General features: G+C 46.1%; 2 protein-coding genes across 2 annotated transcripts in view; both read left to right on the forward strand.

Annotated features, from left to right (window-relative positions):
* MICOS10 (mitochondrial contact site and cristae organizing system subunit 10) overlaps positions 1-1,544 on the forward strand; it is a 28,405-nt gene extending 26,861 nt beyond the window's left edge. Inside the window, exon 4 of the mRNA XM_079147401.1 lies at positions 1,295-1,544. Within this exon, the coding sequence (XP_079003527.1) occupies positions 1,295-1,309 (15 nt within the window). The 3' untranslated portion in view covers positions 1,310-1,544. The remainder of the gene's footprint in view (positions 1-1,294) is intronic.
* NBL1 (NBL1, DAN family BMP antagonist) overlaps positions 1-13,650 on the forward strand; it is a 54,633-nt gene that overhangs the window by 26,844 nt on the left and 14,139 nt on the right. The window lies entirely within an intron of this gene.

The following is a 13,650-nucleotide window of genomic DNA, read 5'->3' on the forward strand; positions in this document are numbered from 1 at the left end:
GGGATTGAACCCAGGACCTCACATGTGCTGAGCCCATTCTCTGTCAGTAAGCCCCCAGCCTCCATAGGGTTGTGGTGAGGGTTAAATGTGAAAATGTTTTTAAGCCGTGAGGTGCTATATAAATAGAAACATCAGTTACAGTTGAGGCCAACCACGAAAGGGTGATTGACTTGTCCATTGTTCCACCATAATAACAAGTAGAGCAGAAAATGTGGCACAAATGCGTGTCCTAATTTGGTCAAGAGCTGTAGCTAAAGGGTCATGAGATCTCAATAACAGTATCTCACCACAGCTCCATGGCCTTCCCTTTAGGAGCTGCTCGCACTCTGTAGCTGCCCACCAGCTATCCTGTGTGCTGGAGGGAAAGGCGACAGGGAGAGATGACGTTAATGAACCATCTCTGAGCCAAAGCCGGGGTGAGGTCAGCCAAGGGCAGTGCAAGGAGAGGCACAGCTGCGTGGCAGCCGGCTGAGGACAGGCCTTTCCACTGCTCTGCCTCTCCACTTCACTGGCAGCCGAGCTGTCTGGGGAAGAACAGAAAGAACGGGCAGAGAGCTTCAGGTCTTTCCTTGTTCAGAGTGTTTCCATTGTTCCAAACTGGGTTGTCATGGATAATGGCTCAGAGGTGATTATATGGGTATTATATGTTTCATAGCTGGGAGTTACAGTGGAAAATATTGTTACATTTTTTTTTTTACAGCCTAGTGTGTATTGTTCCAAAATGGCCTTGTAACTAAATCTGAACTTGAGTCTGTGCCTTGATGTTGTCATCCTCTAATTTCTCTGAAAAGAGGAGCAAAATCCCACCTTGGGGCTCATTCAGGGTAGTAATACCATGCTCGCTGTTGAGTGCCAGTTATGCCTGTGACCCATCCCAGGGACTTGATATTCCTTCTCTCCTCTTCAGACCTCCCAGTTGGTCCTGAGAGAGGTGTTATTATCCTCAGTCAGCAGATGAGAAAATGGGGTATCTTACTGGGGTTAAGAAACTTGCCAGAGATCATATAATTAGTGGACTAGTTCAAGCTATGCCCTTTGTACTCACCTATGACCCTTAGATGGTTGTAGGAACATAGTTTGCCAGGGACTAATTATTCAACGCTGTTCCATTCCTTTCCCTCTTAATATTGGGGGAGCTCTTAGGAACCTGGGAGGGATATTTACCATTCTCTGGTGAGAGTTTAAAGCAAACAGTGTGGGGAGGTTCTGGTCCCTCGGGTCTGGCCTGAAGCAGCAAGTCCGGTCATCCAGCTGCTGCCTGCATTGTTCTGACCTGAGTGTCCTTACTTCACAGGAGCAGGAGCAGTGACGTACACTGAGAACATCCCAGTGGGAGGACAAGAGAAATCATGTTTATTCCTCAGGAATACTGAAGTGCCCTGGAGTAAGCTGACATTCTTCTGGAACAATGTTATCAGTAATACTTTAAACTCCAGCACACTGTTTATGTATTTGAAACCAAGTCTGTTTCTTGTTTTGTATTTTCTCTCTGGAAAATGTAAAGAGGTGGTCTTAAATAAATTTAAACAAAAATGGGAAGCTCAGCGCATGGCCTTTGTTTATTGCCTCTGGTCTCTGAGGGTCAGGCTGTTTGAAGCACCTGTCACAGCCTCTGAGAGCCCTCTGAAAGCCGAAGCTGGCCTCTGTTCCCAGTCTTCTCACACGTAGTTATCAGTGCTTGCCCCTCAGAAGGCGGAAGCTGGAGGTGGCTGCTGCGTGGCCTGGTGAAGGCGACTAGTGTCTTGAGTGCTTCCTCCCTGGAGCAGCTCTTTGGGCCTGCGCTGTTCTCACAGCATGCCTACAGGCACATCCCAGCCGTGCCTGCTCTGCTGAGGGCCAACAGCTGCTGCAGTAGCAGCGCATGAACTGGTCGTAGATGGCTCACACCACTGATGTCAAGTCCTGCAGCTTTGTGGAGCTGGCACTGTCCAGGCTTTGGCCCAGGGGCTTTCTCCTGGTGGTCGGGAGAGCTTGAGGCACAGCCACCTGGCAGAAAGGCCACACTTGGGGTTGTCTTTACATAGCACTGAGGCGTAAGGAAAGAGGACTACTTTTTTTTTTTCTTTCTTTAATTAAAAATGTTTATTAAAAAAAATTTTTTTGGTTGTTGGTGGACCTTTATTTTATTATTTATATGCAGTGCTGAGAATCAAACCCAGTGCCTCACACATGCTATGCAAGTGCTCTACCAGTGAGCCACAACCCAGCCCCCCACTTCTAATACCCCTCTGTGAGTTTGTTCCTGTGGTTTCACTTGAAACAGGTAGGCAGGACACAAAAAGAGTATTTCAGAGCCAGGTGTGGTGGCACATACTCATAATCCCAGCCACTTGGGAGGCTGAGGCAGGAGAATTGTAAGTTCAAGACCAGCCTGGGCAATTTAGCAAGACCCTGTCTCAAAATAAGAAGGGCTAGGATGTAGCTCAGTGTTTGAAGGCTTATCTAGCATCTGTGAGGCCCTAGGTTCAATCTCTAGCACTGCAAAAAAATAAAATAATAAATAAAAGTATATATTAGCAATTTCTTCTGGAAATGTACAGAACCCCAGAGTTCAGGCTTTTGTTTTGTTTTTTGTTTGCTTTATTTTTTAAAGGCAGTAGTGTTTTGTGTTTTTTTTTGTTTTGTTTTGTTTTAGTTGTAGCTGGACACAGTACCTTTTTTTTTTTTTTTTATGTGATGTTGAGGATCGAACCCAGTGTCTCACATGTGCTAGGCAAGTGCTTTACCACTGAGCCACAATCCCAGCCCAGGGACTTTGTATTTAATTTACCATTTTTATAATAAAATTAAGATGGGCAGAGCTTAATCCTATTGTCCTTTACCTAGTAAGTGTTTTTGTGTTTATTTTTTTGTATTTGAAGTACAAGGCATTGAACCCAGATGTGCTCTACCATTGAGCTACATCCCCAGCCCTTTTTATTTTGAGGCTGGCCTTGAGTTTGTGATCCTCTTGCATTTGCCCCCTGAGTCACTGGGATTACAGGCATGCACCACCACATCCGACTTCTTATTAATTGAGCAGAGACACCATAGGCAGCAAAGATAAATAGGTAAAAAGGCACTGACTTCCAGCTTTAGAGAACTTAGAGTCTGAAGGAAAGATGGACATGCAGACACTCAGAACCCCTGTCTTAACGGGTAGATGGGGTGAGCAGATGGAGACTGCGAGAGCAAAGGGGCCAGAGTGACGAGGCTCTGCAGCCTTGCAGAGGAGGGAGTTGGGATGAGAGGAAGGAAGCCCTCTGGAGGGCTGAATCCTGGAAGTGCACATCTTAGCTGGTGGTGTGCACAGCAGAGTGTCCAGAGGCCAGGGAGAGGTACGGGAGGGCGAAACTGGATGGCCACCAGGGCAGAACTAGTGTCTGACCCCAGTGTGGGCACAGAGTAGACCTTAGATCTTAATAATTGCTATGATGAATAGATTCAGAGTAGCAGATCGTCCTCCATTTTTCCCTCCCTCGTTCTTTGCCCTACTACCCTTTCCAGAAAAGTGTGCTAGGCTCTGAATGGGAACACGCAGCAGTGCCACTCTGCCCCAGGTGGGCTGAGCCCAAGTCTGTCAGTCATGGTCATGATGCCATGGCCACTTAACTGTTTTTTGTGCTGCCCTCTTTATTCCACAATTAAAAGAGAAGTGACCGTGTGGCCTACTGGACCCCTTCCACTTGTCTTTTCCATCCTGGTTTTAACAGTGAGCAAGTATGGAAAAGACTCCCCCCCCAGTTTTTCCATTCAGGCAGAGATAAGAATGACATTTCCTATCCCAAAAGACAAGGACAGAAAACCGTGAGCTCAGTGAATCTCTAGATATGTCAGAAAGAGAGTGGACAGAGACCTCAGAATCAAACTTCTGTATCTTGTCTTTCGCTAGGTTGTAGCATCCATTTTGAGGGATCCCTTTGCCCAGCACCTTTGAAGCACCACTCAGATCCTTGAGGAACCCTGCCGGTTCTGTGAGGGAAGAGTTCTGGGCAAAGAGAGTTCAGAGCAGAGGAAGCTCTGGCTGTTTGTTTTAGTCCCAGAATACTTTGTGTCCCTGCCTTACATCCCTTAGCAGAGATTGGCCCAAAGCACAATGCTTGATCTTGTCCCCACTCCCTGCCCCCTTCCCAAATCAACCTTCAGAAAGTTCCAGCTTGTTGGCAAAGGCACACATTCTCTTCTCCTTTAAGTTTCATTAGGAATTCGAGTCCTCCAGGGTCCTGTTCCCTTGTGGGGTTGCAAAACTGCCTTTGCCTCTTGTCTGCCCTTCTGGAACCAAATACAAGGAAATTCATGGGTTTGGGAAGAGAGCAATGGGAACCCAGCTGGGCACAGCCTACTAGGATGGAGCCGAGGCGCCCCGAAGGTGGCCTGCTCTGCCAACATACATAAATACGTACAGTCTGAGCTTGACACTGTATAATTTGGCCCAGAACAATATGTATTTTGAACTCATTTAGGTGAATGACTTTGGCATTCCAAGTACCCACTGGGGGAGCCTTTATCAGGAGCCTTTGCCTTATGCAGAAGTGCGCCTTTGTTCTGAGACGTGGCCTCGAGCACACTCTGCTGAGCTGTCTCCTTCAGTGAGTGTCATCCTCTCTCACCCATTTCAAAAGACCCAAGAATGCAGCCTTGAAGTCCTGCTCAGAGGAAATGTGGAGATTGGGGAAACGAAGATGACTATGTAGTTTTGCGTTTAGTTTTCCCAAACCTCACTGTTTACATTTTTTTTTTTTATGTAACCAAGCCATAATTGCATTTTACTTGTCATGGTTCAATCTGATTGTATTGTTGGATGGGACTATTTTTGAACCTGTCCAAATAAACTCTGCAAAATATTTCCACAAAGATGTACTCCGTGGGGCTGGGACAGCCGTCATCCCAAACGGTCCTGAGACACATGGTTTCCTGCTGCATGCTTTCTAATTGCATAAATGCAAAGGGGTGGAAGGGAGAAAGTGGAAATTCTAAGTACCAAAAGGAATGTTAAGTTTAGAATAATAAGCTCATCTGGAAGCCATCACCACGTTTTCCTTTGTGCTGTAGTGAGCACCACTTTGCCTCGGACACCAAGGCATGGTGTTGGGGTGCACATGGACCTGGGCGGGCTCTGGGTAGAACAAGCATGGGTCAGTGGCGACTTCCAGCAGCAAAGGGCCTGAAGGAACAGGACGGATGGATGGAGAGGGAGAGGCAGGCTGTGAAGCCGGAAGACGGGCTGGGCTTAGGCCCTGGATCCAAGTGCCTGCTCCATGGCTTACTTGCCGGGTGACCTGGGGGAGGTTCCTAATCTCTTCCAATTTCAGATTCTTCATATGAATAGGAGAGAAGAAATTCCTACACTATATTGTCTTTGAGGACCAAATATATGTGCTGACGTAAATGTAAAAAAGATTTTAGGGCTTTAGGGGCATCGCTCAGTGGTAGAGCACTTGCCTGGCATGCATGAGGTCCAAGATGCAATCCCCAGCACTGCAAAAAAATAATGAAAAGAGGTTGTTGTTCAACTCAAAATAGTGTGTAATATTAATAGTAGGTAATTGGGGTTCTTTTAGAACCCAGGGCATAATCCTTGGGTTTGAAGAGTTGACTCTTGGGGTTGAAATCAACAAGATCTGTGGGACAATGAGCATCTCAGTGGTACAGCAATCCTAAATCGTCAGGGAACACTGCATCTTCCTGGAGGAGTTTTCGTGCTGATTTACTTTCACTCTGCCCCATTGAGATACACGTGAGCAAGGCCGCTGCGACTTCTCTCCTTCCAAAACACCATCCTAGCTTTTTAAAAAATCAGACTTATTTGCTGAGCACATGAACTTGGTGCTCAGGCTTAGGAGAGGAAGGAGGGGAGGAGATGGTGGAGAAGCTGAATGGGAACCCGAGAGCTCTCAAGGAGCTTTCAGCTGGTGGGAGACATGACTTACTGAGCACGTAAGATGGCTGGGATTGATGGATCCTCTTCTGAGGGGATCAGAGCCAGAAGATGTATTAGCGGCATGAGGTTTCAAGGTGGGAGCAGGTGTTGTTAAGTCTTCAATAGGGAAGAGATTGGGGCTAGAAAAAAGGCTCATCCTCAACTGCCAAGTCACCTCTCTATTCCAGGTCTGGGCCTTTTGAGCCAGCACGCTGTACTTTGATCATCTCGAATATATAATAATACTTCTGAGCTAGTGCTAGTTACTGTCCTAAGACTTTACATACATCACAGGAAAGGGAATTTGAAAGGATAAAGTGACTTGCTCGAGGACAAGCAGGTCAGAGGTAATGCAGGTGGAATTTGGATTCTGAGTCCAGAGTCCAGACGAACCCATGCTCTGTGCTAGTCAGAAGTTAAAACTGTTGAAACTAGAATGGGTCGATCTGAAGGGGCTTGATCCATTTAAACTTGATCTAACATTCTTAAGCTAGTTGAAATTGATAAAGGCCAGTTTAAATTGATAAGAATAATTTGAAGTCATATCTGTTTCTTCAAAAATATTAATTTTGCCCAGGGCAGTGGTACACATCTATAATCCCAGTGACTCAGGAAGCTGAGGCGGGAGAATCTCAAGTTTGGAGGCCAGACTTGGCAATTTAGTGAGGCCTGTCTTAACATTAAAAAAAGGGCTTGGGGTATAGCCCAGTGGTAGAGCACACTTGGGCTTAATCACTAGTATTGCAAATAATAATAATCCTGTGTTTGTCAATCAGAAACACATTTTTTTTCTTTTGATAGTACTGGAGATTGAACCCAGGGCTGCTCTGTCACTGAGCTACATCCCCAGCCCTTTTATTCTTTTATTTTGAGACAGGGTCTTGCTAAGTTGCCAAAGTTGGCCTCAAACTAGCAATCGTACTACCATGACAGATTCAGAAACGTAATTATTGATCAGCTTCTAGTGTGTGTTACAGATGTTTTGTTAAATTCTTGCAAATGTAATAAAGCATTGTGATAGTTCATTGATCTATACATCTTAAAAATATATGCTTTAAAATTAGAATCCTTTTGAGACAGTTTACAAACTGTAAAATCCATGCTTCACTAGGTACAAAACTCCTGCTGGGCACACCTGTGATCCCGTCACTAGGGCAGCTGAGGCAGGAGGCTTGAAAGTTTGAGGCCCTGTCTCAAAATAAAAAGGACTGGGGATTTAGCTTAGTGGTAGAGCACCCCTGAGTTCAATACCCAGTACCACCCCCCACCAAAAAAAAAAGAAAAAGAAGAAAGAAATCCCCTTTCATAATGTATACTGCTAATATTTACTTACTTAATATTTTAAGGGGTAAATTTTTTATAGTTTTTTATTTTCCAGCCCTATTTTGTATTTTATTTAGAGACAGGGTCTGACTGAGTTACTTAGCACCTTGCTTTTGCTGAAGCTGGCTTTGAACACAATCCTCCTGCCTCAGCCTCCTGAGCCACCACCGTGCCTGACTAGATTTGACACAATTTTATGTGTACACAAAATTTTCTGTAAGGAAAAGTAAAAATAAATCCCAGATATTTAGGAGGCCGAGGCAGGAGGGTTGCAGATTCAAGGTCAACCTGGGCAATTTAGTGAGATATTTTTTTAAAAAGGGGAAGGATTGGGGCTGTAATTCAGAGATACAGTATTTGCCTAGCATGTGTGAGGTCCTGGATTCAATCCTCAGTCCTTCGAAGAAGAAAAAGACGAAGTGAAATAATACCTTTCTACCTTTTACCCATGATCCTCCATGGTTCACATTTCCCCCGTTTTCTTCATTCTGTGGTGTGCGTGTGCGCGGGCGCGCACGCACAGTGCTTTTGGACACATAAGCGGAAGTTAGAGACATACTCTTTTATCCCAGTGTCTCCAAGTATGTTGTCTAAGAACGAGGGTGTTCCTGGTTCCCAGTACTATGATTGACTTAAGAAATTAACACAGACGTGGGAGTGCCATCTAATCCACTGTGCCTCTGCTAATTTTGTGAACTGTTGAAGTAACACATTGTCCTGTCATTCCCCCAGTCCTGGACCACACAATGTACCTAGTTGTTGAGTCCCTTTTTTTAATCCTGAACAGTTCATCAGCGATTCTTTTACTGATCTTGACAATTTTTGAAGAGTACAAGCCAGTTATTTTGTAGACTGTTTCTCAGGTTCTCGGTTTGGGTTTGTCTTGTTTCCTCATGGTTAGATCCAGGTTTTGACATTTTGGCCACATTTTGGTGATGTGTCCCTTTCAGTGCATGATATCAGGAGGCACCCAACATCCATTTGTCCCAATATTAATGATGTTCATCTTGGTCATTGGTAAGAGATGTATTTGCCTGATGTCTCCACTGTAAATTCATTATTTTTCTTCTCATAATTAACAACCCTGGGGAGATGCTTTAGAGACTGTAAATATCCCACCCCTTAAACCATCTTCAGTTCAGCATCCACAGATGATTTTCTAAACTTATTGCTCCTTCTTACTCGGCATTCTATGGGAAGAGCTTTCCTTCCTCCCCCTTTCATCTTCCATTTGTTTATTTCAGCCTGGACTCCTGGATTCTCTGCACTCAACCTATTTTACCCAATGCTATTAGTGTTTATTATTCCCATTGCCCAGACTGGTCCAACAGGGGCTCTTTCAAGTTGGCACCTCCATCCTTTTGACGTGTCCACTCCATCCTTTGAAGATATTCCACTCTTGTATCTTCCCTACCCCAACCTTGGAATTAGCCAATTCTCCAAGGAGGCCTGGTTCCTTGGAGAGGAGAATACAAGTTAGAAACCAAGATGTGCAGGGGCACCCTTTACCCTCGGTGCCTCATTGCCCGGATGACAATAGCTTTGTCAGCTTCTCGGCACACACAGCTAGGAGACGTGTACGCATGTCTGTGACTTCAGTTCATACTGCTGTCTCAAGTCAAAACTGCAGGGGCTGCCAGGGTGGCGTGGTGGTCGAGCATGTGCTTAGCAGGCAGAAGGCCCAGGGTTCCATCCCAGTACTGCAGAAAACAAACCAAAACACCTAGAGGCCGGCCTGACCTCCCACCACCCATACTGTACCTCCCTTATCTACTAATAAGAAACCTGGTCCTAGGGATTCATATTTCAGAGAGCAGTACTTAGAGATCGGGTCTAGGCTGTCGTCGGTATGGAAGGGTGTTCCTGGTCTCTCAGTCTTGTCTGTCTGCAGGCGTCTTGCTGTTTCTTTGATTCCTCACCCTCCACCTTTCCTGCTGTCTCTATCTCTGGATGGGATTAGAACCCAGAGTCCATTTTCATTACAATGTTGATGGAATAGTTTTATCCTTACTATTTTAGCTAGGTGGTTGGGTTTAACATTTTCTATATTTTTAAACCCCCTAAATCAACTTGATTTTTCAGTGGGTGGTCCTGACCACTACTACGGGTCAGTGACTTTTATCAGAAGAAAGGCTTCCTTCCCCCGGGCCCTGCTACAGAGCGTCCTCTGTTCTCATCCCGGCTTCCCCAGCTCACTGTGTAAAAGTCACTGATCTCTCCGGCCTCCTTGTGAGATGGGGGTAATGATCCCTGTCCCTTCAGCTATACTCTGTCATTGAGGAGAGTGAAGTCACCAGCTAACCGGTATTATTTCATACTGTCATCCATGATTTACTAAATTTTGATCAAAAGAACAGTTCTCCATCTAAACTGGGAGTATATCAATTGTGATTTCACATGTCACATTCTATACCAGAGAAATAAATGGCCCACGACTGTCACAGGCTTGCTCTTCTTGCTAGGGCTGACCTCATGCATGAAACACAGGTTCTACGTGGTTTTCCAAAAGTCCTCTGGTTGAGGAGTAGATCTCAGATGATGTAGATCTTCCCTTAATCCATGTAGACATCCCTGGGAGGTTGTGCAGGAGGTAAAGTATAGAATATATCAACCAGTAGCCAGGGCTCTTAAGGTTGCTTGACTCCAAGTAGCCTCCCAGCCTTCAGCCTCCCCGTCCGACCAGTCTTAACACTGTCTTACACATGCTGCTTTCTATTCAAAAAATTTCAGAGGATCCAGAGCCAAAGTTCTCAACCTGACATTCCAGGCCCTCCACATCCTGCTCCTATCTCCACTTCCTACCATGTGGAATAGGGTAGGATGAGAACAGGGGACCCACAGCCAGAGTTTATGGGATATTTTGTTTTATTTGAGACAGGATCTCACTAAGTTGCCCAGTCTGGCCTCAAACTTGTGATCCTCCTATTTCAGCCTCCTAAGTAGCTGGATTATAGGCATGTGCCATTGTGTCCAGAAAGGGCAGAGATTTTTATTGGATTTTTATTGGCAGCTAACAGCTGCCATGTCCTTAGCACCAGAACAGAGTCTAGACACTCAAATATTTGCTGAGTAACCAAATATTGGCATATTGACTCTATTTCTTTTTTAGTTATTATTTCAATCAAACTAGTTGTAACACTTTCCTAGGGTGATGGACACATTCAAAGGAAGAAGTTCATTTCATAAGCCAGATGTACCCACTTGGAGGTGATTACCTAGAGGAGCTGTGTCAACAAGGGTTGAGGCTTTACTGGGCTGGCCCAGGGTTATGTCCCTGGTGACTGCTATGCTTATGGAGGTCTTAGAGCCACATATTTGTCAAATACAGATCACTTTTTCAGGTCTTCTTAGCATGGACTGCTTTCCTGATTTGCCCAAGCTCGGCTCAAACCCTACCTCCTCTAGCAGCCCTTTCCAGTCCCCTGGGATTGTTCCTATGTCAGTCATATTTTGGTCTCCGTGACAAAGATACTTGACAAGAACAACTTAGAGGAGTAAAAGTTTATTTTGGGTTCATGGTTTCAGGGGTTCAGTCCATGGGTGGTCAATTCTATTGGCCTGGCCTGAGATAAGGCAGAACGTCAAGGCAAAAGGATGTGGTAGAGGGAAGCTGCTTACCTAGTGACGGCCAGGAAGGAGGTGGGGGGAGAGAGAGAGAGAGAGAGAGAGAGAGAGAAGCCAGGGACATGACATAGTCCAAGAGCACACCCCCAGTGACCAGTGACCTGCTTCCTTCAGCCACTCCCCACCTGCCTATAGTTACAACCCAACAATTATTCAAATTATGAATCCTTCAAATGGATTAATCAACTGCAAAGGTTATAGCTCTCATAATCTAATCATCTCCCTCTCAACCATTCCTGGATTGCTGCATGAGCTTTCCAGGATGTGAAAGATCCAAACCATAACAGCTCCCTTCTCTGAACTCCTGGGCCCCACCTCATGGCCACGCAGCTTCCCGGGCAGCGAACTTTCTGGGTAACAACCTTCCCCATTACTTGCGTGCCTGTCCTTTTCCCTTGGAGGGCAGCTTTACGTCTTATCCCTAGTACCTTGTATTGTGTTGGATACTTAGTAGCCCCCCCCAAAATGTTTGTTTTAGTTAAAACTTGTTAAGAGGCAACTAACTCCCTCCAGTCAGCTTGAGACTGTAAATACTGGAGAAGCTCACAGGACCCAAGGAGAAGCTCACAGGACCCAAGGAGAAGCTCACAGGACCCAAGGAGAAGCTCACAGGACCCAAGGAAAAGGCGACCATCATGAGCATGAAGCAAGGCCTCGTCAACCTCTTCAGCAGCTAGAATCCTCGACAATTCTGCTCTTCACATGAACACCCTGCTTCCCACACGTCCCTGAGCCTCTCAGAGCAAACTCTTCGGAGAGAGAATTTGATTGGCGGGACTTGGTCACCGTCCACTCTGGTCCAATCCCTTTGTCCAAGAGGACAGGTTCAAGGACAGCAAGCCTGACACTGGGTGCGCCCTGGTGCAGGTGCTGGAGGGTCATTCTCTAGGCATTCTTTTTTTCTAGATATTCTAGATATTCTTTTTTCTAGATATTCTAGATATTCTTTTTTTTTGTTTTTAATGTATTTTTCTAGTTGTTGATGGGCCTTTATTTTATTCATTTACTTACATGGGGTGCTGAGAATCAAACCCAGTGCCTCCCACATGCTAGGCAAGTGCTCTGCCACTGAGTCACCACCCCAGCCCCACACGCGATATTCTTTTGTGCCCTCTTTTTCTTCAACAGCCATGTTCCTGAAAAGGGAATTGTTTTCCCCAGTGAATTTGTCTGGAGCACAGAAATCTTAAGATTTAAGGAAAAAAAAAAAAAAAAAAAAAAAAAGCCATTCTGTGTGATATTAAACGTACACAAAAAGACCAATTAATTCTTGAGGAAGGAGGAAAATTCTCCCACTTGCTGTGTCTATGTGTGGGCCCTGGCAGCCGAGGAATGGAAGAAAAAATGGGAAAGCAAACAAACCAGGAGAAGCGTCACCAGCACCAGAAAAGAACTGTTTTGTCCAATTTCTAGCCTGAGTGGTTCAGGAGAGAACTGAGTGGTGCCCACAGCAGGGTAGCGAGAGCAATGGGGAGACAGAGGCAAACGAGAGGGGGCACAGTGAGCAGCTGAACCAGGGCTTATCCCGCGTGGCCCCTGGCACCCGCCCCTGGTGGTTGGGCCACATTTCTGGAAATACCAGTACGTTCGTTTTTGCAGAGGAGAAAACAGCCATACCTATCACCCCACACTGCCTCTTAGAAGTGCAGAATAGGAGTCGGATGGTCTTGGGTTTACACCTGCACTCCAGAATCCCTGGAATTTAGCTCTCACTTCTGACCCTCCTCTCTCCCCCACCTCCAGAATCCTCGGCCTTTACTTTTTCACCCACTGACAAAGGGCATTTAAGATTTTCCCATGGGGCCTCATTTCTGCTCTTCAATGCCGGCCAAGGCCTCACTTCCCACACCCCATGGTGCATGGCCTCCTCCTCCTCCTGAGGTCACCATGGGGCCCAGGGGGTCCCTGAATCCATGGACAGCAGGGAGAACCAAGATCCTCCAGCCCGGGGAGATGGGCGGCAAGTCAGAGCATCTGGTTCTGGCCCTGGATCTCTACTAACTTGCTGAGTAACTTGGACAAATCTTTTTCCTCTGTGGGAGAGGATGAGACAACAGTCAGGTAGCCGCCACCTCCTCAGAGGGAAACACACGTGCTGGTCTTCATGCGCCCTGCGGCTCAGTGAATTCTCGCAGTCCCCAGGGATGGGGACCACTGAAATGCCTATCTTCAGATGAGGACACAGGCTTATGAAGTGCATTCCTTGAGCAAGAGGAGGAGGCTTTGTGCTAAAGCTTGGAGTTGGGTCAGGGAATCTGGTTCCTCAGCTTTCCTTGGCTATGCACAGGAACCTCCCTAAAATACCTTTCATTTCCCAGGAACTGTGCTGAGCCCTTTGCATCTATTTATCACCTCAAATCCTGACTCCTCATCACACTCTCACCTTAATTGTCACCTCTCAGAGATGTTTTCTGAGCTTCCCCTACCCCATTCTGCGTCCTGGGCTGGTTCTCTCATAACACTTTGATTTTGTGAAATTCACCCATCAGTTCCCTTGCTGCACGCTCTGCCCCTCTGTTCTTAGTTTCTACAGGGTATGGATTTCTTCCGTGTGTGTGTGTGTGTGTGTGTGTGTGTGTGACTGAGGATGGAACCCACGATTTTGTTCATTCTAGTCAAGTGGTCTACCACTGAGCTACATCCTCCCGCCCTTTTTTATTATTTTGAGACAGGGCCTTGATAAGTTGCTGAGGCTGATCCTCCTGCCTCAGCCTCCTGAGTAGCTGGGATTACAGGTATGTACCACCACACTCCATGCACAAATTTCTTGAAGGCTGGAACCTTATTGGCCAACTCTATTGCTA

This window comes from Sciurus vulgaris (genome assembly GCF_902686455.1).
Source record: "Sciurus vulgaris genome assembly, chromosome: 1".
NCBI classification, from domain to species: domain Eukaryota; kingdom Metazoa; phylum Chordata; class Mammalia; order Rodentia; family Sciuridae; genus Sciurus; species Sciurus vulgaris.